This window comes from Notolepis coatsorum (assembly GCF_963971535.1).
Source record: "Notolepis coatsorum genome assembly, chromosome: 2".
Lineage (NCBI taxonomy): Eukaryota > Metazoa > Chordata > Actinopteri > Aulopiformes > Paralepididae > Notolepis > Notolepis coatsorum.
This window is the reverse complement of record NC_140166.1, coordinates 136,149,407-136,176,205: the sequence shown is the minus strand read 5'-3', so window position 1 is coordinate 136,176,205 and position 26,799 is coordinate 136,149,407. Positions and strand designations below refer to the sequence as shown.

The window sequence follows — 26,799 nt, the reverse complement described above, 5'->3', positions numbered from 1 at the left end:
AGCCTGTCTACAGCGGTTGCATAGAGTCGGGATATATCTTAGAGAGCCTGTCTTTAGATCAATGCAGTCGGTGTACAATTTTAAATTGGATAACCGCATGTTTAAGGCAAATGGAAGAGGAGAAAATCCCCTGTATTATCTTGTCTTATGTGACCTCTGTGATTGGTTCACCTAAGTCAGTCTCCCATCTGCCCCTGAGGAGGTCTAAAGGTGTCGAGTTGCTTCTATTAAGTAGTTCATAAATTCAGCTTATAGCCTGTTTCTGGATCAGTTTACAGTTCAAGATTGAGTCTAAAAGGGAGGCCGGAGGGCACACTGGGTAGCAGTCCGAGTTCGAAGTTACGAAGCTCCGGAGTTGCAAGTATGTATAGAAGTGTGACCTAGGGATCTTGTATTTCTGTACTAGCTGATCAAAGGAGGCAAAGTTGCCGTCTATATAGAGGTCAGACAGCGTAATCACTCCACTCCCAACCCAACTGTCAAAGGCCTTATCCATCGTTGATGGGACAAACATTTCTTGTGATCGGAGCAGCCAGTGATAGTTCCCTGAGGGAGAAGGTTCTTCTAAATTGGTTCCACACTTTTATCGAGTGGATGACAACTGGGTTCGAGGTAAAGCTAGATATGGGCTGTGTGAACGGGAGCTTAGCACATAACAAGGCAGATAGGGAGGTGGATTTAACTGACGCACTCTCCAGTACTGTCCACCAGGGGGCTGTGTCCTCCCCCCTTACCCAGTATAATAACGATCTTATGTTTGCTGCCCAGTAGTAGTAAATAAAGTTTGGAAGCGCCATCCCACCCATTACGCGGGGTCTCTGCAGCATAGATCTTTTGATCCGGGGCGGTTTTTTGTTCCAGATAAAGGAAGATATCTGGTTGTTTATCTTGGAGAAGAATGTTTTGGTCAGAAAGACTGGAAGACTCTGAAATACATATAGACATTTCGGCAATACATTCATCTTTATTGTGTTGATCGTCTAACTACACACCCTCAAGACCCCTACACTCTGCATCTTCTAACTACACACCCTCAAGACCCCTACGCTCTGCATCTTCTAACTACACACCCTCAAGACCCCTACGCTCTGCATCTTCTAACTACATGCCCTCAAGACCCCTACACTCTGCATCTTCTAACTACACACCCTCAAGACCCCTACGCTCTGCATCTTCTAACTACACACCATCAAGACCCCTACGCTCTAAATAGTTTGGTCACCAACACTCCTATCTACAGTAAGCTCCTAGGGCGGCTAGGTGGTGTAGTGGGCAAGGCGTTCGCCATCAACGCTGGAGACGCTGGGTTCGAATCCAGCTCTCTGCATTGCTATCAGCTTGGCTGGTCGTTCATACTAACACAATTGGCAGTGTTAGGGGTGGGAAAGCTGATGGGTGGGTCCTGGGCGTTGTGGACAGCGACCCCTACAGTTCGGTCGGGGCGCCTGCACAGCGAGGGTAGGATCTGGAGGGAGGTAGTGTGACCTTCCACACGTTACACTCTCCGCGTCGGAGGAAAGCATGTGACAGTCTCCGGCCTCCCGGACCAACAGTAGGGGGGAGTGCGCAACAACCAGGAAGGGGGTTGGGAATTGGCATAACGACTAAACAGTGGGATGGGAGAAAAATCGGAAAAAGGAGGGGGGAAAAAGATAATAAATTACAGTAAGCTCCTGGGGGGTCATCAAAGAGAAGCCGGCTATTCTTGGTCCTCGTTCCACGATGGTTGCACCACAGTCAGGACAGTCGAAATAAGCCCAAGTTTCTGCCATCAACTAAAAACACACTTCTTCGAACAATATCTGAAATTGAAGAAAGAAAAAAAGAATAACCTTCTTACTGTCTTTTTACTATTATGTACCTTACTACTATGCTACTGTTCTTATTCTACTACCTATCATGCTAGTATGTCTATACCAGGCCACGTGAGCGGATCGGCGCGGGGGAGAAATCCGCTCTTCGCTCTTTAAAGCTTGGTCCGCTCCGCTAATCGCTCATGTTGACCCCGCCCCCAAGTCGCTCTCCGCTCGCTCACCGCTCACGTTGAATCGAGCGCTCCGCCCTCCCCGCAGCACAGATATTAAATTTTTTTTGGAGCATGGTGTAAATTTGCTCAAACTACAACAGTCTACACCCCCTGGGCCCCTTAACAATTGTTTGTATTGAGCCGCATTGTAATTGTACCCATTCTGCAATGTTAAATAACATTGTTTATCCATTCACTAGCTCTATTAAGCGATGATAGCTAGCCTAGCCACAATGTTATGGTCGCTGCCATTAACGTTAGCATGTAAGCTAACGACAACAACAATGGCGTCAAAACTTTTTCTAACATCCTGTGAGTGACAAAGCCTGAACAGGATATCACAGGTTCACCCTTCTCAATTCTCATTGGTTGAAAATGGCCTTCATGTTTGTACATCGCCATCTGTTGCTTTGCCATTGTACTGCATGTATATATTACATCAACAGTGTTAAACCACTGTGTGAGCGGCCCGGAGTGGATTGGAGCGGAGGAGAACTCTCGCTCCGGACGTCGCGCCGACCCATTTTAAAACCCACTCCTCGCTCACGTCAAAACCGCTCGCTCCCCGCGCCGCTCACGCTCCAATCCGCTCACATGCACTGGTCTATACTACTATGCAGTCAGAGTATAATACTCAAGTCTAACACTATTTGACAAACAACGCCACTGACCCTTAGCTGCCAGAGTTGTACCCTTCCTGCCAACCTGTCGTTCACAATTTGCTTTGGATAAAGGCGTCGGCTAAATGACTAAATGTAAATGTATAACACCGTCCCGTTAAAATAAAACCCAGGTGCCGCCCCGTCGCCGACGAGAAACATCCCACGGAATATACCGTAAGTAGATTACATTGTCCCACTTTTTTTGTCAGATTTGGGAGGAGGCGTAATAAGACACCCCTGGCTGAAGAGGGAGAGGCCTCTCTCTCTCTCTCTCCGCCTCCCTTCTGCCCCAGATCTGGTACCCCCAGCAGGCTGCCATCGAGACCCTTTACCCCCAGGCCTGCTCTGACTTTCTCCTGCTCTGGAGAGAGGTTGTCTCGGGGTCCCAGCAGCCCCCCGAAGAGCCCGGAGGACAGGCTGACCCCCTCCCCCCCCCATACTATGAGGAAACTAGATCAGGGGGCTCCTGGAAGCATGTCTCTCGCAGTATTATTCAATTAAAATTCAAAAGAGATCCAGTTTGAGAAGAGGCCCCGCGAAACAAAGGTCCCGGAACGTCATTATGTCCGACTGGCGTCGCGATTCAGTGCCTATATATTGAAGTAGCCTAAAAATAATATATATATTAACCTTCATACTGTCCTTTACTAGTATGCACTTTGCACTAGGGGATCCACATCCTTTATACTACCTATATTACTACCTATTGTGATAATATGTCTATACTAGTTCATCTACATTGCCTATATATTACTATTGTGATAATTATGTCTATACTAGTTCAAGTTTTGTTTTATTTGTTTATTTAAAGCAGGGGTCAGCAACCTTTTTGACATGGAGTGCCTGTTTGAAATATAGTTGTAACTAGTGTGCCTCAACAATATTCTATGCATCGTAATTTTTTTTCTCATAATCAGGTCTTTTTAATGATAATTTTTACATTATTACATCATTATTGTTATTGTTATTATTAACAATATTATTATGATGGTTGTATCAACCCTAAATCTGAGTTGGGGGGGGGGGGGGGAATGCAATGCAGACAAACAGCTGCATACAGTGCGACCATTTCACTCACATTTGCCCATTCATTTTTGGACACATCACACACCATCGTACTGTACATGTGCTGTCATAGCTCCACCTACAGGCCTAATGGAGAACACCAGGATGCACGCGTGCCTAGGGTTGCCTACCCCTGATTTAAAGGATCCCCATTAGCTTATGCCGTATTTACATAGTTTGCTAATCTTACTGGGGTCCACACACAATCAACATGATAATAATAAATAATACAGTAAATTAATACAAATATATTTAACAATAAAATGTAAGAAATAAGTCAAATTAAGAGAATAATTGATACAGTACAAATATATAATAGAATATATATAATATCAACCAAATCCAGTTTAACCCAAAGAGTCATTGTCATCCTACAGTGAACCAAAAGCAAACATCTCTATAAGCGTCCAATCAACCCAACTAAGCAAACAAAGACAATTAAACAACCTGTCATCAAACACCTAATAAGTGCATCTTCAGTCACATATAATGTACATGTACATTACAGTGAAATGCTTGGTTCTGTATGAGCCCCCTGATATTGTGTTTTCATACAGTAAAAAAGTTAAAGAATAAAGGCCAAACACTATACAAAATATACAACATACAAAACTAAGATATACAAAATGTAAAAAAAAAAATGCAAAAATGAGGTAGTGCACATTTTTTAAGAATAATTTCATTAGCTTCCATCACCATATTATTCTATCTCTCTCTCCCCCTGTCCCCTAATCTCTCTCCCCCTCCCTCTCTATCCCCCTTTCTCTCTCCCCCCTCTCTCTATATCCCCCCTCCCTCTGTCTCCCCCCCCTCTCTCTCTCTCCCTCCCACTCTCTCTCTCTCCCTCCCCCGCTCTCTCCCTGTCCCCTCCGCGTCTATGCTTTTACCAACGCGTTTGTGTTTCCGGGTTCCCGTTTTGCGCTCTGATTGGCCATAGACCTACGCTAGTACGCCCCCCTCGTAAGTAGAGAGTCGGCGCTGCACTCAATCGATTCATTCAACAGGAAGCGGTTTGCGAGTACAATACACCATCACGCCAGAGTGGATAAAGAAATGCTCCAGAAATGAATATGCGTAGGGAAAGGCTTAACGAGTCAGCACGAGAGCGCACACAAAAGCACACATGCATGATATCTGATTTATTAACGCCAAATAATGGACGGCGACTGCAATTGGCACTTGAAAAGTGTAAATGATGGATTAGTCAGTTACAATTCATGACAGCTTGTATAGCTCAACTGGTTAGTGCCCTGCCTGTGGATCATATGGTTTCCGGTTCTAATCTCTTGCTTACTTTAAAAATTTTTCGTAACGTTAAATAATCTATCCACTCTGGTGTCCCAAAAACGACAATAACACCACCGTATGCATACTGCACCTTATGTGAATACTGTGATACTGTGAATACTGTATATTTCAGTTGGTTAGATAGTCAATTCTATTGACTTATTTGTTTACACTGGTTTGTGTTGTTTTCACTACCTGTGTACCCCAGGGGCGGATTTAGGATTGTAGAAGATCCGGGGCTTAGCCCAGATGGGCCCCCTTTTTTTTTTTAATAGTTTATTTTTTATTTTATTTTTTTTGCAGGCAAGGGGTGGTTTGGAGGGGCTCAGGCACGACCCCCTCCACGACAGATTTCTTTTGAATTTAATGAACCTGTACGTGCAATTTCCTGCAATATAGAGCCTTCAATCTTGACCAATAAAGCTGCTCTTTTCACTATTAAACTCAGTTAACCATAACATAGTTATGGTTAGATTTATATATTGGGGGGGGATATATCATATTTTCCATATAATCAAAAAGTGGTGGAGCAAGATTATACCTTTGCTCCCCCAAGTTCAATAGTGGGAGAGCAGAGATGCTCCGAATGCTCTTATGGCCAGGCGTCTATGATTCACTGATACAAAGTAAAATAGTGCAGTGCAATAAAATAGTTAGTAAAATAGAATAAAATAATGCAATAGTGCATTGCAATAAAATAGTTATCATCGTATTTAATCGGGAGGCCGGTAAGGAGTGCATTACAGTAGTCGAGTTGGCTTGAGATAAAGGCATGGATCTGGTTTTCAGCATCCTTTTGATTTATAAATGGCCGTACTTTAGCTATGTTTCTAAGGTGGAAGAATTAAGTTTTTGTCAACTTGTTGATTGTGATTTAAAGCTTAGGTCTGAGTCTACCATAACACCAAGACTTAACTCACTCAAATACAGTTAGCAGCTGGATAGACCACAGATGGAAATTAGCTTCTGCTAAATCTGGTGCAAACATATTTTCATGTAACAATGATGAATTGTAATTTTTTTTCTTTTTTTTTTTTCTTTTTTTTTAAATAGATTCGGGGCTTTTCAGAATACATCCGGGGCTTGAGCCCAGGTAGCCACCCCCTAGCTCCGCCCCTGGTGTACCCCCCCCCCATGCTGCTATGATGCCTGAATTACCCCAAGGGGATCAATAAAGGAATATCTTATCTTATCAACCAGAGTGGATAAATTAATTAATGTTACAGGAAAAAAAAGAAGTATGCAAGAGATTCAAACCGGGGACCATATGGTCCACAGGCAGGGGACTAACCAGTTGAGCTATACAAGCTGTCATGAATTGTTATTATAAAATACAATATTATAAAATCCTGTCAGGAAGTGTGCCTCAAAGCATTTACCGGCATTTCTAAGCACTTTAAACTTACCAGAACTTTAGCGCACATAAAGTCACACGGAAACGGCTGTTCCTGGAGGCAGTACTGTGATATGCATTTGCATTTCAGCGTCCTGCTACGCTCATAGCGAGGGGGGCGTACTAGCGTAGGTCAGTGGCCAATCAGAGCGCAAAACGGGAACCCGGAAACACGAACGCGTTGGTAAAAGCATAGACGCATCCCCTCCCTCTCTCTCCCCCTCTCTATTTATCTCCCTCCCCCTCTCTCTCTCTCTCCCTCCTCTCTCTCTCTCCCTCCCCCTCTCTCTCTCCCTCCCCCTCTCTCTCTCCCCCCATCCCTCTTTCTTTATCTGTTGGCAGCTTGACGTTGTTCTGTGTGAATAGGGAACATCTCCTCGTCGATATATACCCAGCGATGTGCTTTCTCAGACCGTCTCCGCTCACAGGGTGGCTGTTTGCCCTGATCTTACAGTAGATCCAGTTTCTGTTGTTTTTGATGCCAGAGTGCATCCATCACTGGCTCTGGCACAGGCTTCCCTGTCAGCGTCAGTGTTTTTTTATGCGTCAAGTTTCACATTGTCGTGCTCCCAAATCAGATATTGTATTTTTCGCGGTTTCAAACTCTTTGCTCCCCCTCATAGTTTACAATGGACAGCTTATGTGAATACTGTATACTTCATCAGATCATATATATTTAGCATCTAGCATTTTTCTTTTTTTTATCCACTTTTTCTCCTCTTTTTTCTATTTTTCTCCCATCCCAATTCCAGTGTGCCAATCCCCCCCCCCCCCCCCTGTCTTGAACATTGCTCGCATATGCCCCCCACTGGCCGGTTGCAGGGAGGATAGAAGCCTTGCATCACGTGTCCCCTCCGATACACGAGAAGGCACCCTGTCACATCTTTTCACCTGCCAGCGCGGACTCTCATCGGCGAGGTGTAACGTGTGGGAGGCTCACACTACCCCCCCCCCGCCATTTTCCTGTCTCTGCTGTGCAGGCGTCCCCCCAACCGACCTGTAGGAGTCGCTGTCCACAACGTCCAGATTACCACCCATCGACTTCCCACCTGCTAACTCTGCCAATTGAGTTAGTATGACGGCCGGCCCAAGCCGGAGGCAACGGCGACAGCCGAAGTCGAACATGGTGTCTATTGCGTTGGTGACGAGCGCAATGTCCGCTGCGCCACCCAGCCGCATCAGCATCTAGCATTTTTTATTATTATTATATATTAGATTCAATTTACAGTAGATTATATATTGCATATATTTAGCTTTTTTTTTTTTATTTGTTTTATTATATATTAGATTAGATTTAGATTATTGGATTATTAGATTATATATTGTAACTATTTATTGTAGGGAAAATATAACTGAGAGGGCGTACATACCCTCATCTCACACCTTCTTGCCCATATGCACATGTCCAGAGTTAATTATATTGATTTGTTATATTGTTTACACTGCTTTTTTATTCTATTTTTACTTCTCCACTGTACTATAATTATGTCACCTGTACCATGTCTTATACTATACCTGTACCCCCCTCCTCCACCCCTCCCCCCATGCTGATATGATGCCTGAATTCCCCCAAGGGGATCAATAAAGGAATATCTTATCTTATCTTACAGCTATTGAACATGTAACGTTACCTACTGTATCTTCCTGCTGCTTTTTGGCTAGCAGCCGACGTGACCTCGCTCTGACCTGCTCGCGCGCCACACCTCGTCTACCGAGGACCGCGTACAAACGTAATCCAACGTTATAAATAAAACACATTGCACTGTTCGTGACCTCTAGTATAGAGCTTTATGCTATGAAATGAATAACCTGCTATTATGATAATGATTTTCCCAGTATCTCACAGACACCAGGGCACCTTAACTTGTATGAATAGGTTGGGTGGATGAATAGAAACCACAAGAAAGAAAAAAAAAAAGAAGAAAAAAAACACATTTCATTGATTCTATGATACTGAGAATTTAATCAAAGACTTAAGCAGGGCACGTGAAGGTAAACACTTCATAAAGGTCCATTCAAATACATAACATATGTGTGTGGGACAGACACTAGCTTGGAATCTGTTCAAGTTTAAGTTCAAGTTCTTTATTTGTCAAATACACAACAATACAGGGGGGCATTGCAGGTAATGACATGTTCGTGTTTCGAGCTCAGACTCTTAACACTTTGGATGCCAGCGACGCGTTTTGTCGTTAGTTAATGCCGACCTATGAATGCCACCAACTAGGGCTGGGCGATATGGCCAAAAACGTTATCGCGATAAAATTATAAAATTATTTTCATATAACTCGATATCGATAATTATCGTCTATATAATGTCTGTCAAGTTTAATTAACTTCTTATGCCCGGCGCCGATGGACGGGCTATTAATAGACTTGTTTTTCTGCTGCAAATGTCTCGAGTTGATGTCGTCATCAGTCCGCTCACGTTAGCAGTTAGCCAGAGCGAGCAGTGTATCCCATGACAATGTACTAAATATCCCTAAAATACTCTGTTCCGCCCCAATACATTGCAACGACGTCCACCGTATACCACACACTACTATAACCGTGGCATCAGAATTCACGCCACACACATACTCGGCACGTAAATATATAAAATAGCGCCGTGCAAGCTAATTATCCTAGCCAGCCAAACTATACAATTGCGCAGTGCAAGCTAATTATCCTAGCCAGCCATATTTCCAATGTACTAAATATCCCTAAAATACTCTGTTCCGCCCACTATAAGTTATTATTATTATTATTATTATTATTATTAAATATCAAAAATATCCATCACTACTCGTCACAAGTCATCAACATCAGGGTTCGTACATGGGCAGTAAAAAAAATCAATCAAAACATCTGCACCTATCTCAAACCCCACCCTGTTTTCTTGATCCTCCAATCACAACCACTTTATTGACACCTACCAACCTCTGGCTCATTTTAATAAAGTATTTAAGTTCAGGCTGCTTCTATATAAGTATTTCCTAAACTTTTCTTCACCGCTGTACCGGCTATAATTTCCCCGTCGTGCATCTTCTCTTGTTACAAATGTCTAATATAGATCCTGAAAGTCTAATATAGATCCCGAACGTCTAATATAGATCCCGAATGTCTAATATAGATCCCGAACGTCTAATATAGATCCCGGAAGTCTAATATAGATCCTGAAAGCCTAATATAGATCTTGAAAGCCTAATATCGATCTTGAAAGCCTAATATAGATCTTGAAAGCCTAATATAGATCCTGAAAGTCTAATATAGATCCTGAAAGTCCAATATAGATCCTGAAAGTCTAATATAGATCTTGAAAGCCTAATATAGATCCTGAAAGCCTAATATATATCCTGGAAGTCTAATATAGACCCTGAAAGCCTAATACAGATCCTGAAAGCCTAATATAGATCCTGAAAGCCTAATATAGATCCTGAAAGTCTAATATATAATAGAGATCCTGAAAGCCTAATATAGATCCTGAAAGCCTAATATACAATATAGATCCTGAAAGCCTAATATAGATCCTGAAAGCCTAATATAGATCCTGAAAGTCTAATATAGATCCTGAAAGTCTAATATAGATCCTGAAAGTCTAATATAGATCCTGAAAGCCTAATATAGATCCTGAAAGTCTAATATAGATCCTGAAAGCCTAATATAGATCCTGAAAGTCTAATATAGATCCTGAAAGTCTAATATAGATCCTGAAAGTCTAATATAGATCCTGAAAGCCTAATATAGATCCTGAAAGCCTAATATAGATCCTAAAAGTCTAATATATAATATAGATCCTGAAAGCCTAATATATAATATAGATCCTGAAAGTCTAATATATAATATAGATCCTGAAAGTCTAAATATAATATAGATCCTGAAAGCCTAATATAGATCCTGAAAGTCTAATATATAATATAGTTCCTGAAAGCCTAATATAGATCCTGAAAGTCTAATATATAATATAGATCCTGAAAGTCTAATATATAATATAGATCCTGAAAGTCTAATATATAATATAGATCCTGAAAGTCTAATATATAATAGAGATCCTGAAAGTCTAATATAGATCCTGAAAGTCTAATATATAATATAGATCCTGAAAGTCTAATATATAATATAGATCCTGAAAGTCTAATATATAATATAGATCCTGAAAGCCTCTCAGATGCAGGACTCAATGTTTCCCAACCTTTCTTTTGTTGATGAGCTGTTTGAGAACACTGTGTCTCTCTCTCTCTCTCTCTCTCTCTCTCTCTCTCTCTCTCTCTCTCTCTCTCTCTCTCTCTCTCTCTCTCTCTCTCTCTCTCTCTCTCTCTCTCTCTCTCTCTCTCTCTCTCTCTCTCTCTCGCTCTCTCTCTCTCACACTATATCTCTCTCTAACCCCCTTATCACCCCTTCCCTGACAGGGAGCGACGCGAGCGAGCGTGATTGCGAAAATGATTAAAATGTATTCGTTTCAATCAGACTATCCTGACCTGCCGCGAGCGACAGCGAACTGAGTGGCGATGTCGCTCCCCCCTCAATTATTCGCTCGCTGTGTCTCTAGTTGAGCGATTACGCGGCCGAGTCCCGCCCCTAAACACTTTTTATTGGTCAAGAATTGCAGGCCCCCCACGTGTGCTTCCAGGTAACACACACACACACAGACACACTCGGACACGCGCCGCCTCATATCAGGACAGTGTCGCGTGCAATTTCGTCTCCAGTTCGCTCGCTCGCTGCCTGTCAGGAACCGGTGTATATCTCTCTATCTCACTCTGTCTCTATCTCTTCTCTATCTCTCTCTCCTTCTCTCTCTCTCTTTCTCTCTAACCCCCTTATATCTCTCTCTCTCTCTCTCTCTTTCTCTCTCTCTCTCTCTCTCTCTCTCTCTCTCTCTCTCTCTCTCTATCTCTATCTCTATCTCTATCTCTATCTCTATCTCTCTCTCTCTCTCTCTCTCTCTCTCTCTCTCTCTCTCTCTCTCTCTCTCTCTCTCTCTCTCTCTCTCTATCTCTCTCTCTCTCTCTCTCTCTCTCGCTCTCTCTCTCACACACACACTATATCTCTCTCACCCCCCCTCTCTCACCCCCCTCCATGTCACATGTCACCTGTGTTAACCTGTGCCCCCCCTCACTGTAGCGGCCTGTAAGGACCACCGCAGGGCTCTGGAGGTGTCTCAGCACTCCGAGGAGATGGGCCTGATCCTGGGGGTGTGTGCCGGGGGCCTGGTGGTCCTCATCCTGCTCCTGGGGGCCGTCATCATCATCATCAAGAAAGGGTAAGAGGAGGCAACCTGCAGAGTGACACTGGATCAGAGCAACGCCTCCCAGCGAGGTCTCAGACGTGCACTGTAAAAACTGGGAATTGAGCTGGAATTCAAGGAATTTGAACCATTTATGAATTGCATTTTACACAGTTTTGGTTGAATAAAATAATCTGATAGTTTAAAAATGACCAGATGATGCTCAGTTTTTACAGTGTACTTCATCCACCACAGGAACAAAGGTACATACTGTTACGAAACGTGAATATATAAGTTATGCTAGGCCTGTCCCCGACTAAGGATTTGTATAGTCGACTTTGATTGGCCAACTTTTTTTTTTGTTTTTTGGGGGATCATTCCATTTGGGCTGTGGGGGGTGTCTGAAGGCATCGACTGAAGGCTTCTTGTCCTCTGCAAAAGCATGTAATTGGTCCACTGATGGATACATCTTGATATGTCTAGTGTGTGAAATCCTCTTTCAGTGCCTCTCTGTGCCCGTTTTCTTAGGCAGTTAGCCTCGCTGGTATAATAATAATAATAATAATAATAATAATAATAATAATTAATTTAATTTATATAGCGCTTCTCAATAACCCGAAGTCGCTGACAGTAGTCGGGAGCAAGAGTACAAACAAAGAAATGAAAGCAAAGAAACAAAAACAAAGAAACAATAAAGAAACAAAAACAAAAGGAACATGAGACCATGGGGGAAACAGGGAAGACACTAAGGCTGAGGTTACACCTTTCGTATCATCTTCGTATTGTTTTCTTATACGCATCGCCGCGTATCGCCGCGACGTCATGCGCCTCGAGTCACACTTTCGTTTTTTTTTCGTTTTTGTCACCAGAGCACACTGATGAAGTACACTGCCAAAGCAGTAGGTGGCAGTAGGTGGCAAACATGAAGGCAATTTCAACCAATCAGAACGAATGTGCCAATACACTTCCTGGAAGCTCCAGCAAAGAAAATGTCAACAAGGCAGGCGCCTATGCCGCGCCACCATCTTGCTCAATGCAGCAATTCTTTTTTCAGCAAAGCCTAATAAAAGTGCAATAAACAAAACGGATACATTCACTGTGTGTTCTGCCTGTCATTTGTTGATGAAACAAAACTAACATCAACACAAGTGACCACCAAGAGCGGATAGTTTAGGCTAAAAAACGATCGGTATCATTGTAGCATTGTTAGCTGCATGCTAACGTCAATGGAGTATGCCATTATAACATATAGCATTGTGGCTAGAAGCTAACGTTAGCTCACGCTACTTAGCCAGCATCAAAACTGATGATATCGCGAGCTATCAGTAGTTAGATAACATTAGAGACAACGCTGTGTGTATTAAACAAAGGTGAATAGATGACTGGGCCATTTTGTTTAATGCTTGTTAAGTTGAAAGAGGAACTCTGAGCTAACAGGGTCTGAATCCTGATAGCTCACGTTAGCCAGCTGCTCATGCCATCGGTAATGCTAGCAGAATGAATGGATGTAAACTTTATTTAACATATTGCATATGGGTACAATACAATACGGCTCAATACAAACAATTGTTAAGGGAATGCAGACTGTTGTAGCTTGGACTGGGGTCCTTATAACAATAACTTGACAACACATGGTAGCTGAAGCTATTTGGGACACGGAGCTCTGTCCCAAACACACACACACACACACTCTGCTGTCACCGGAAGGGCACGCAGATGGTATCTACTGCGCATGGGCGTTTTCGCAACAACGGCTAGCGTGCTGACTACACGCTGTTTGTCGACTCGTTTTTTTGCGTATCTCCAAACGCAAACACAATTTTGCGTTTCAGCCGTATCCACAAAAAAACGCCAAAAAACGCGTTTCTGTGTAGATAGGACATGATACGTCGTCAAAAACGTATAAAAAAACGCCAGGAATACACTAGTCTAACCTCAGCCTAAGACAGCATGATAGCACAAAAAAGACTGGAGACAGACATCAATCAGGTTGGAGGGGGGGGGGTTGCAGGCAAGGGAGAACTGGTGGGTTTTGAGGCGAGCTTTGAAGGTGGAGAGTGTAGGGGAGTCTCTGATGGACTGGGGGAGGGAGTTCCAGAGTCGGGGTGCAGTACGAGAGAAGGCCCGATCTCCAAAGTTTTTAAGCTTGGATGTCGGGACAGTGAGGGAGGCAGTGGAGGAGGACCGGAGGGAACGGGTGGGGCGGTAGGGGAGAAGGAGATCAGTCAGGTAGGGGGGGGCCAGGCTGTGGAGGGCTTTGAAGGTGAGGAGTAGTGTTTTAAAGTTTATGCAGTGTTTGATCGGGAGCCAGTGGAGAGAGTGGAGGACAGGAGTGATGTGTTCGCGGGACCGGGTGTTAGTGAGGAGGCGGGCGGCTGAATTTTGGACCATTTGCAGTTTATGGAGGGAGCGTGAGGTGATACCAGTGAGGAGGGAGTTGCAATAGTCCAGGCGGGAGGAGATGAAGGCGTGAATGAGGGATTCAGCAGCAGGGGGGGAGAGGCAGTGACGGATTTTTGCGATGTTGCGGAGATGAAAGTAGGATATTTTTACGATGGAACGGACGTGGGGGTCAAATGAGCACCATTAGCGTTAGCCACACTTCTAGGCCTCTTTGCTTTTGGAAATAATGATTAAAAAAAATATTAAAGAAATTATAATCATTTGTATGATTTCTTTTGCATTCGACTAAGAGGTTGGCAGTCGACTATGGCTCCTTTCGATCGATTAGTCGGCTAGTCGAGGTCAGCCCTAACTTATACAATACGTAAATATATTATTTATAGCTATAACATAACGTACATTATGTATCTTTTCCCCGTTGTTGATACGTACTTTATGTACATATTCTAAGCGAGACCGGGCGGACCGGTCCGAACGCTCACATCACTTTACTGCGAGTATGTTTGCGTCTTGAGAGCATTTTTACAAACACCCCCACTTCTTTTTTTCTTTCCTCTGGTTTGATGTTACTGTGAACGGTTGTTGGGGAACAGTTAGCCAATTCTTTGTTATTATTAGCTGAGATCTTCTGGAAAGGCACGGCCGTTGGAATCGGATCCAGGAGTAAGAATAGAATAGAATAGAATAGAATAGAATAGAATAGTAGTACTTTATTGATCCAGAGGGAAATTCAGCACTACAGGTCGCTCACAATAAACATTTAGGTAGACAAAAATCTAAAATAAGAATAGAAATACAGTCAAGGATATACATTCTAAAATATACAGCCACAAATATGGTAATATACAGTAAAATGTACAGTACAAATTTAAAAACGTAGATGTAAAATGTCCAGGAAGATATGCAAGATGTGTACTGTTACTCTGTGCTCTGAGGCAGTGAGGCGTTATATAGTCTGATGGCTGTTGGCATGAAGCACTTCCTGTGACACGTTCAGTGTTGCATCTTGGGAGTCTGCGTCTAACACTGAACGTGCTCCTTCTATCGGCCAAGTCCGTGTATAGACCACCGCAACACTGCCGGTACTTTCAGCTGATGGGTTGAGCGCAACCGGCGCATGCATGAGTTTCGGGACACTTGGGGTTGGTCTCTCCGTATTCAGGAGACTCAGGCATTTAATAAAGTCTATTGGATCATGTCTCCAGCACCCCGACAGTCATAGCTGCACAACCACTTAATGTCAAGGCTCTCATCAACATTCATTCATTTTATCCCCCCGCGCTCTCCCATGAGCTCCATGTAACGCGGAAGTGATGGCGTGATGGTGTGGAGCTTAGCAAGGCTCCTCCTCTCTGACACCACCGCCAGAGAGTCTAGCTCCACCCCCAGATAGTCTAGCTCCACCCCCAGAGAGTCTAGCTCCACCCCCAGAGAGTCTAGCTCCACCCCCAGATAGTCTAGCTCCACCCCCAGATAGTCTAGCTCCACCCCCAGAGAGTCTAGCTCCACCCCCAGATAGTCTAGCTCCACCCCCAGAGAGTCTAGCTCCACCCCCAGATAGTCTAGCTCCACCCCCAGAGAGTCTAGCTCCACCCCCAGATAGTCTAGCTCCACCCCCACCACGAGGGCAGGAGAAGCAAGGTTTCGATTCCCTTATGTTACACCAGAGGAACAAACCAACACTCATTTGCAGAGCTTATCCGAGTGTGAAGAATTTAATTAAAGGCAGATGCAATTCAATTAGCTACTTGATTATGCACGCCTGACCCTTAATTGAGATGGCAATTAGGAGGGAAAAGGTGTGGTTTATTACCCCAGTCATCCCAAAGGTCCGGCGATACGATACGAGAGGTAAATACATCTATAAGTGGATCCCAGCTGAGACGGCCGAGTCAGTACCTCAAACTGTCTGGTATACATAACCCTAGACCAGTGGTTCTCAAACGCTTTCCTGTCAATGTCGTATACATACCCTAATACAAGAAACAGCCAAGAAACCTGTCCAACATATACATACCATTGTACAAGAAACAGCCAGGAAACCTGTCCAATGTATACATACTAGGGGTGTAAAGGTACACGTATCCATACCGAACCGAACCGTTTCAGTGTGTACCGTACCGTACCGTACTGAACGGCTGTGTAGTGTACCGAACGAATACAACGGTATGTTAACCACCAACAACCGCCCACCGGGGGCTGTTTTTTTCACAATCTAATATAATAAAAAAAAAAAATTTTTACAAGTCGATTATTAATTTCAATATAGAATATTCGTTGACAGCCCTACACGTACAATTAGTTACTGCACACTACATCACCCCTGAGTGGAACATGGAAAGCCAAACTTTCCCCTACTGTACCGAAAACCTCGTACCGAACCGTAACTTCAAAACCGAGGTACGTACCGTACCGTGGTTTTTGTGTACCGTTACACCCCTAATACATACCCTAGTACAATAAACAGCCAGGAAACCTGTCCAATGTATACATACCCTACAAGAAACAGCCAGGAAACCGGTCCCAACGTATATATAAAGAAGCTTGAATTCAAATGCCAAATGAGAGGTTGCTTAAGGCCACGGTTCTCACCGTTAAGTGGCCTCCACAGATGGGATGACGTTGTTGTGTGAGCATCACCACCATTAGTCCTGATGGCTCTCCTAAGCCACCATGAAGCTACAGCTGTTAGAGAGATGATGACTGAAGCTGAATCTGCTCTGGCGCCAGGCCACACGGTGTACTCATTAAAACGGATCACATGTATTTTCAATTAAAGGGGTCACATTTTTTTATTTGATTGTCTTTGCTGTGGTCTGCTCCGTCAGCGCCCCGCTCGCTGTGTGTATATATATTTATTTATATATGTATATTTATATTTGCCTGTGTCACACGGGCCTCTTGCCCAGCCGAGCACACGTTAACCCTTTCGCTACCACACTGCATAGGGTTAACCTTTTAACTATCACACTACAGAATGTTAACCCTTTCACTACCACACTACATAAGGTTAACCTTTCACTACCACACTACAGAACGTTAACCTTTCACTACCACACTACAGAACGTTAACCTTTCACTACCACACTACAGGTTAACCTTTCACTACCACACTACAGGTTAACCTTTCACTACCACATTACAGAACGTTAACCTTTCACTACCACACTACAGAACGTTAACCTTTCACTACCACACTAGAGACGGTTAACCTTTCACTACCACATTACAGAACGTTAACCTTTCACTACCACACTACAGAAGGTTAACCTTTCACTACCACACTACAGAACGTTAACCTTTCACTACCACACTACAGAAGGTTAACCTTTCACTACCACACTACAGCATGTTAACCTTTCACTACCACACTACAGAAGGTTAACCTTTCACTACCACACTACAGAAGGTTAACCATTTCACTGCCACACCACAGGTTAACCCTTTCACTACCACACTACAGAATGTTAACCTTTCACTACCACACTAGAGACGGTTAACCTTTCACTACCACATTACAAAGGGTTAACCTTTCACTACCACACTACAGAAGGTTAACCATTTCACTGCCACACCACAGGTTAACCCTTTCACGACCACACTACAGAATGTTAACCTTTCACTACCACACTAGAGACGGTTAACCATTTCACTACCACACTACAGAAGGTTAACCTTTCACTACCACACTACAGAAGGTTAACCCTTTCACTGCCACACAACAGGTTAACCCTTTCACTACCACACTACAGAAGGTTAACATTTCACTACCACACTACATACAGTTAACCCTTTCACTACCACACTAGAGACGATTAACCTGTTCACTACCACACTACAGACAGTTAACCCTTTCACTACCACACTACAGAAGGTTAACCCTTCACTACCACACTACAGGCGGTTAACCTTTCACTACCATACTACAGAAGATTAACCCGTGCACTACCACACTGCAGAAGGTGAACCCTTTCACACACTACAGTACATACGGTTAACCCGTTCACTACCACACAACATATTGTTAACCCTTTCACTACCACACTACAGATGGTTAACCATGTCACTACCACACTACAGAAGGTTAACATTTCACTACCACATGACACACGGTTAACCCTTTCACTACCACACTACAGCCGGTTAACCATTTCACTACCACACTACATAAGGTTAATACTTTCACTACCACACGTCAAACGGTTAACCTGTTCGCCTAAATATTAAAGGCAACCAACTTGTGTCTAGCCACGCCCAACCGCCGCGGAGCTCTGTCGCGACAGCATTATGTAGCAGTAATCCCCCCTCTTTTAACATCGACAACTAGCTCAACTGGTAGCGCAGCCTTGCTGTGGATCCTGCGGTCCGTTGGTGACAAGTTCGATTCCCTTCAATTTTATTTTTTTGATTTTTTTTAACGTGCATTCTTTTGCCGGTTAAGTTTAGGCATGTTAACTTTAAGCATTGTTTCGGAGTTGGTTAAGGTTAAGGTTAGGCATTGTTTCGGAGTTGGTTAAGGTTAGAAGGGTTAAGTTTAGGCGCTGTTAAGGAGCTGGTTAAGGTTAGAGTTTGTCTTAGAGAATGGCAATAGACAGCCTATTTCCGCGCTGCAGCTCTCTCGCGCTGCCGCGGTCACATGGGCGTAGTGGCCAATCAGAGAAACGCTAAACACAAGTTGGTTGCCTAAAATATTCACGCAACCCGTTCACTACCACACTACATAATGTTAACCCTTTCACTACCATACACTGTAAACCCGAATAAGTTTCCAGAACTTAAAAAAATTTAGGCCATACCATGCGTCAATTTTTTTAAGTTGATAAACTCAAATGTTTTCAGTTGGCTAAGACTTACAATTCTCAGTTAAGGCAACTCAAATATGGTCTGTTACTGTGACTTAAGGTTCTCAGTTAAGTCAAATCAAATATGGTCAGTTACTCTGACTTACAGTTCTCAAGTGGAGTCAACTCAAATATGTTCAGTTACTGTGACTTACAGTTCTCAGTTAAGGCAATTCAAATATATTCAGTTACTGTGACTTAAGGTTCTCAAGTGGTGTCAACTCAAATATGTTCAGTTACTGTGACTTACAGTTCTCAGTTAAGGCAATTCAAATATATTCAGTTACTGTGACTTAATGTTCTCAAGTGGTGTCAACTCAAATATGTTCAGTTACTGTGACTTACAGTTCTCAGTTAAGGCAATTCAAATATATTCAGTTACTGTGACTTAAGGTTCTCAAGTGGTGTCAACTCAAAATGTTCAGTTACTGTGACTTACAGTTCTCAGTTAAGGCAGTTCAAATATGTTCAGTTACTGTGACTTAAGGTTCTCAAGTGGTGTCAACTCAAATATGTTCAGTTACTGTGACGTACAGTTCTCAGTTAAGGCAATGCAAATATATTCAGTTACTGTGACTTAAGGTTCTCAAGTGGTGTCAACTCAAATATGTTCAGTTACTGTGACTTACAGTTCTCAGTTAAGGCAGTTCAAATATGTTCAGTTACTGTGACTTAAGGTTCTCAAGTGGTGTCAACTCAAATATGTTCAGTTACTGTGACTTACAGTTCTCAGTTAAGGCAGTTCAAATATGTTCAGTTACTGTGACTTAAGGTTCTAAAGTGGTGTCAACTCAAATATGTTCAGTTACTGTGACTTACAGTTCTCAGTTAAGGCAGTTCAAATATGTTCAGTTACTGTGACTTAAGGTTCTCAAGTGGTGTCAACTCAAATATGTTCAGTTACTGTGACTTATAGTTCTCAGTTAAGGCAGTTCAAATATGTTCAGTTACTGTGACTTAAGGTTCTCAAGTGGAGGCAACTCAAATATGTTCAGTTACTGTGACTTAAGGTTCAACCTTAAATCCATGTGATTAAGTTAACAGAACTCAACGACATTGAGGCCATCCCATGCCTCATTTCTTTTAAGTTAATCAACTCAAATTTTTAAGTTAATCAACTCAAATATTTGCAGTTACTATAACTTAAGGTTCAGTTTTAAAATCCATGTGAAAAAGTTTACAGAAAAATAACTACACAAGCACATTATATCAACTTCAAACAACTATTTTATTTTTTTCTATTCAAAGAGTATAAAAGAGTATACATATATAATCTGTATGTTAGCAATGTACAATAACACTGTAAACACCGTACACTGTTTTTGGACTATATATGTTAACAATACCGACCAGGTATTAGTGCCTTGCAAAGTGCAGATATGAAGTTTTCCCCTTTTTTTGTATGCATTTAGGAGGTTTTGTTCTTCATCGAAACTATTTATCTTACAAAAACATTGTGTTACAACTTCAAACTCTTTATATTTATTTCTATTCAAAGAGTATACATCTATTTATCTTACAAAAACATTGTGTTGCCCTCTCCAACATTATGGCAATGTTAAAATTGAAAATATATATATATAGAAAATATATATAGAAAATAAATACATGCATGTTATAACATGTACATACAATGTAATGTATATTACACATTTAATCCCTCTGGTCACAATAGTGTAATAATGTTTGTTATAAGGCTCTGAAAATGTTACTGAATGATGTATCAATGTATTTCCAGCAAATATTGAAATAATAAAGGGTCTCAATATGTGCAGTGCACATGACCAGAGCCGTTTACATCCTGGCTGAATTACTCAAATTTGTATAGTGTGGTCATAGAATGAGCAAACATGTTGACGGCAACTATTGTGACCGTTGGGATAACACAGTGTATCTATGTACAGTACAGAATAAAATGTATAGATTATCTGAAAATTGTCAATCCGCTTGGCACATGTAAAATTCACAAACGTTGTGCTGTATATTGGGTCCTGCCAATGTGGAACCAAAATACCAATCCACATTACATGCTATACAGCTGGCAATACTGTTAATAGTGCACATACCTACATATGGAAATGCAGCTGCATGTATTTGCTCCATGATGTATCATGGAACAAGATGGTGTTTTCATTGAAAGAGTTAGTCAGAATGTCAGAGGCACCATCCGTCATTTAGAGCAGGCTATGTTTGCAGAATGATAACTAGAACACTACAGTACTCTGTACTAAGAACACTATACAGTACACTAACTATACTGCCCTGTCAAGGCAGACCGCAGTAACTTCCAAACAGTGAAACTGAGAAAAATGGCTTTAAAGTTTTTTGACTTGCCATCCAAAATGTGTTATAGGTAGATAGATGATAGTACCCAGATTTAACATGTATTAATGAAGTAATCTTTAGGCATACAAAAATATGACGTAGTTATTTTAATTAACCCCAAAAAAGCAGATACTGCACTCTGCTGCACGATTTCCTTAAATAATTATACAGGTAATGTACAGGCAAAGTGCAGTAACTTCAAATGCAATGTTGTTTTCCCTCCAGCTTTCATAACTTCACCTAGCCATTTTATTTGGATCATCATCATTCCAATATATTCAGGTATTAAATTTCATTTTCAAAATGGCTAGGTTAAGTTATGAAAGCTGGAGGGAAAACAACATTGTATTTGAAGTTACTGCACTTTGCCTGTACATTACCTGTATAATTATTTAAGGAAATCGTGCAGCAGAGTGCAATATCTGCTTTTTTGGGGTTAATTAAAATAATTATGTCATATTTTTGTATGCCTAAAGATTACTTCATTAATACATGTTAAATCTGGGTACTATCATCTATTTACCTATAACACATTTTGGATGGCAAGTCAAAACACTTTAAAGCCATTTTTCACTGTTTGGAAGTTACTGCGGTCTGCCTGGGTTTTGAGTGTGATTTTGTAGTTACTGCAGTTTTTAAAACCCCATATCTCCAAAACTGAGCGACATTAACATCTGAAACTTGGTCACAAGATAAAACATTTATTGACAAGGTCAATTTCACTCATAACTAAATTTTTACTTTTTTCAAGTTACTGCGGTTAGCCCTTGACAGGGCAGTATACTACTGCCTACAAGGTCTCAAGGATACAGTCCCACTCTCAGCATACAAGATCGATGGTCTGCTGCTGCTGACTCCCAAGCGATTCATTCAAGTGAAACGGAACTGAGTCCAGCTAATGGTGAATAGTTATTTTATTAATCAATTATTGTGTCTTTATTCACTCTAGTTGTGTAATTGACCAGTTCATATTCTGTATAAGTTCATATTCTGTATATGTTAATAATAACGCTTCTGTGTTGCGTTTATGGCTCCTGGTATATCGCCTTGTACTCTGTACTGAGAACACTAACTCTACCACTGCCTACAAGCAATGGAAGCAGTCAGAGCAGAGTGGCATTTATGCCCATTGCCTCCTATTGTTCCTCGAGAAACCAACGTTTGGGACTTGGATGTTGCCTTTGAGATTCTGATAAACTCTTTCAACTCTAAAACTTACTTGGATGAAATTACAATAATGCCAGCTATAGACGGTTAAGAAAATTCGAACTGTAAAACTCCCAAATGTAAACATATTACATAAAAAATAAAGAACAAGGTACATTGAGTAGTTTGGACCTATTGGCTGAACATCTGCAAAGTAGTACAGCAACTTTTGAAGGTATTATTTTGACATGACAAGACATTTCAGATGAGTTTCTATAGACACACTTTTGAGGTGTTGGTAAGTGCTTTGGGGTAGTGCATAGATTAGTCCAAACATTACAGGAAGGAATCACCAAATCTGGGGAAGCTGATCATGATATGACTTTCAATGACAATAGAGATTGTCACAGGCTGGTAGTGAACTGGACTTGTGTCATGATCACTGATTACAGTAAGGAATAGAAACTCATCTGAAAGAAGGATGTGGGGTGAGGTATTAATTTCCTTGTCATGTCAAAATAATACCTTCAAAAGTTTAATGCAAGAGCGGTCAGGTGACGTAGCGGAGATTGCGTTCGTCACCAACGCTGGAGACACTGGATTCGCGTGTTCGAATCCAACTCCCTGCGTTGTCACCAGCTTGGCTGGCCGTTCACACTAATACAATTCGGCAGTATTAGGGGGTGGGGAAGCTGGCGGGTGGGAATCTGGCGTTGTGGACAGCGACGCCTACAGGTCAGGTCTCGGCGCTTGCTAAGCGGGGCAGGACTTGGTGGAGATAGCGTGCCCTCCCACGCGTTACACTTCACCAATGAGAGCCCTCGCTGCCAAGTGAAAAGACGTCACTGGCTGTCGGCGCATGTCTCGGGGGAAGCGTGCGATCGACTCGGGACGCCCTTATACCGACTCGTAGGAGAACATGCATACAGCACCAGGTAGGGGAGGGGGGGGGGGGGGGGGGGGGGGAATTGGCACAACGACTAATTGGGACGGGGAGAAAATCCATTGAAAAATCAGAAGAAAAAAAAATGATTGCATCATCAAGTCATTCTTGAGAGTCTGCAACCTGGGCAACAGTTTACCAGCTTCTAGACCTAGTAAAATCTTCTGAATGAATTCAAACGTGTTGGTAAGTCCCTTGGGGTAGCTGAGGTGTAGTGCATAGATTAGTCCAAACATTACCAGGAAGGAATCACCAATCATAGATTGTCACAGGCTGGTAGTGAACTGGACTTGTGTCATGGTCATTGATGACAGTAAGGAGGGCCACTGCAACACCCTGAAGCTCTGGCTCATCAGGCGTGTCCTGAAGGAATGAAAGAGACATAATAATCACAAATAAATCCATGGTTTCTACAAAGTGCAGCACAAAGCTAAGTACCGTAATTCCTCTAATAGTAACCGGTATTCAAATACAAGCCGGGTCTCTATTAATGGCCGGGTGCGCTCTTGAGCTAAGCAATTATAAGCCGGCCTCCTAATACAAGCCGGGTTACTAATATACTGAGCTGCATACTGAGCTAGTTACTTGATTTCACTTTGAAAACGTTGAAATGACCAGTGACCACCTGTAATTGCACTGTTTACTATTTCATACAGTACTTGGTTTCAATAAATGAACCCAGTACATTTTACTGGGTTCAAACTGACACAAAATGTTGCTTTATTCATTATGATCTGTTTGAAAATTAGAAATATAGGCCTCTCTCTTATACATGCCTCCTCCTAATACAAGCCTGGTACCCGCTACAGTTGAAACAAATACAAGCCGGGGTTACTATTAGAGGAATTACGGTATATGGAGTTGTGTTTGTAAGTTGTTTATATTTTAGTTAGAACTATTTTTTTGGTGAGAAGGTTATTTTTATTTAACCAGGTTAGTCCCGTCGAGATCAAATATCTCTTTCACAAGGGAGACCTGGAAGGAAGGAAGACTGATACTTAGCATTTTGATTAACTGTTCACTTAATATACAGTTGTACTGTAAATTATTTTCACTCGGACTCACTGTGCAGGTTTTGAAAAATCCAGAGACTTCCTCATGCAGATACACAGGCAGGGCATGGAGAACAGTGGTACGCCTGGTGTGAACATCATGGATTTCCTATTAAGATGTAAGATTAAGAAGAAAAAAAGAATTGTATTATATGGAAATGTTTACTGAACAAAGCGGATTTTAAACAGTCCAATCAGATATGTCCACAAATAACATGTTCACATCTTTAATGCAATCAGAAAAATGGCAAACACAATGGTGGACTAATTGTAAAATTCAAAAGCTCATTTGAATCATTGAACCTGTTCAATGTTACAGAGGTTCGACCTATGACATGTCATGTATAATAATCTATTCACCTGTTCATCGTGGATTTTTTAAATGTGAGCCAAAGCATCTGCCGTGTTCCCAGTTTTGGACGCCTTCTGTCTGAATAACGTCATCAGTCGAGGAAGATGGCGGTCAAGCTCAGCGTAGAATGTGTTGGGCAGGTTCTGGTTGGCAATCAGCTGGAACTCTGCATACACCTATATTTAAAAACAGCAGGACAATATAGTATATCAACATCAATTAGTCACTTCAACTTGGTGGATCTCTTACTTTGTTTGGTTTGGGCTTCAGAGCATGACGGCGTGATTTCTGGTCAACCATGTCATTACATGCTTTGCGGAATCGGTCGCTGATGACTAGCTCGCGGGGGCGCACAGAACACACACGCAGATGCGCCGCTAGAGTATATAAACCAGGCTTAAGAATCACAAGTTTCACTTTAAAACACACAGAATGTGCCAAATGTTAACACAGGAAAGAGAGCTGATCTATATTACCTCAGACTCCATTTTGAGAGCAGGCCAGAGGTCCATGAGCTCTTTCACTGGTGGGCTGGACTTCACTATGGTCTGTCGGCGCAGGGCAAATGTGGTCTGCATCAGCTTTCTAATGAGGGGCAGGTTCTTCTCAGTCTTCTTGACTTCTTCAGCAATTGTCTGCCTCAACTGCTCAAGCCTCAAGGAATCCTCTCCTTGGGGATAGTTGGGTAGGAAGTTTACTTCTGCTCGCTTGGGTCTTTTAATGTTGGAATGTGAAGGTTCGCCATCAGGATTGCTTCTACCTCTTTTTCCAGCATTTACAGTGACCTCCTCACATCCTGCCCGTCTCAGCTTGTTCCTGAAATTGCCCATCTTGAATTTGATGCTGTTCTTCCATCCATTGCAGCCGGTCTCAGATCCTGCTTCCTTCAAGCAGGGATGTTTGGCGACAAGAGCCGCAGAAGCCACTGCTATCTCTTTATCACTTGGATAAGCCTTGAAAGCATACATTGTAGATGCAAGCTTTTCTAAGATGTCGTGCTTTAGGTCTCTTGTCAACTTAAGGTGTCTCTTGTTCTTCTCAAATTCGTTGTTTCCGTCTCTAAGTTTCAGCTCAACATCGAATGCAAATGTAGGAACTGGAAAAGGACCTGGAGGCCATCTGCTTAGACGTTCTGGAGATGACCTATCTGAAAGTATATCAACGTTCTGGAGATGACATATCTGAAAGTATATCAGTAGATGCGAGAGAGCTGGAGTCGAGCGAAAGTGAAATGTGCACAACAGCTTTTTGTGGCAATTCCGTAATGTCATCAAGGGAAGTAAGTTTCCCATCAAAGTCTGGATCTTCATACAGCAAACTGAAGTCAAGGTCTATTTCCAACTGTTCTTTTATAATCTTGATCAGTGCATCAACAGAGGCGGGTCGTGAACTGAGTTTTAATTTTCTAGCCCGGTCTGTCTCAACAACACGAAGGATCATGGGTTGTGGGGAGGCAGCTGCCATTGTGCTATGGAAACTTGAATGAATCGCTTGGGAGTCAGCAGCAGCAGCAGCAGACCATCGATCTTGTATGCTGAGAGTAGGACTGTATCGTTGTGACCAGACTGCAGGTAGATGGACAGTGGACAGATGTGGTCCGGTCGACAGACAGCAGCTCAAGGACCTAAGGAGTAGTCATAAACACAACACAGAAAGCGTCATTATTAACATATACAGAATATGAACTTATACAGAATATAAACTGGTCAATTACACAACTAGAGTGAATAAAGACACAATAATTGATTAATAAAATAACTATTCACCATTAGCTGGACTCAGTTCCGTTTCACTTGAATGAATTGTTATGATTCGCGATAATAAGCTACAAAAGGTAACGTTTTTGACAAATATTGAAACGCAGTCAGTTTCTCCACACTATTGTTACCATGTAGGAAGAATTAGATCTGAAATTAGTTTCAAAATGGTTACACTGTGGGGGAAATAAAATAGTAGTCGATTACAGTAAATATCAGTATCTGTTATTATGCACGCCTGGTGATACTATATCCAAATTGAACTCGGCCATTTGAAATATACTATATGTATATATATATATAAATGTGCGAATTGGCTATAATAAGGTAATGTATAAGCA

At 42.1% G+C, this 26,799-nt stretch overlaps 1 protein-coding gene across 1 annotated transcript in view; it reads left to right on the top strand.

Moving 5' to 3' along the window:
* The window catches only part of ptprub (protein tyrosine phosphatase receptor type Ub), a gene marked incomplete at its 5' end in the record, with an annotated part of 300,165 nt that overhangs the window by 136,913 nt on the left and 136,453 nt on the right, over nt 1–26,799 (top strand). Inside the window, one exon of the mRNA XM_084308315.1 lies at nt 11,537–11,675. Within this exon, the coding sequence (XP_084164441.1) occupies nt 11,537–11,675 (139 nt within the window). The remainder of the gene's footprint in view (nt 1–11,536; nt 11,676–26,799) is intronic.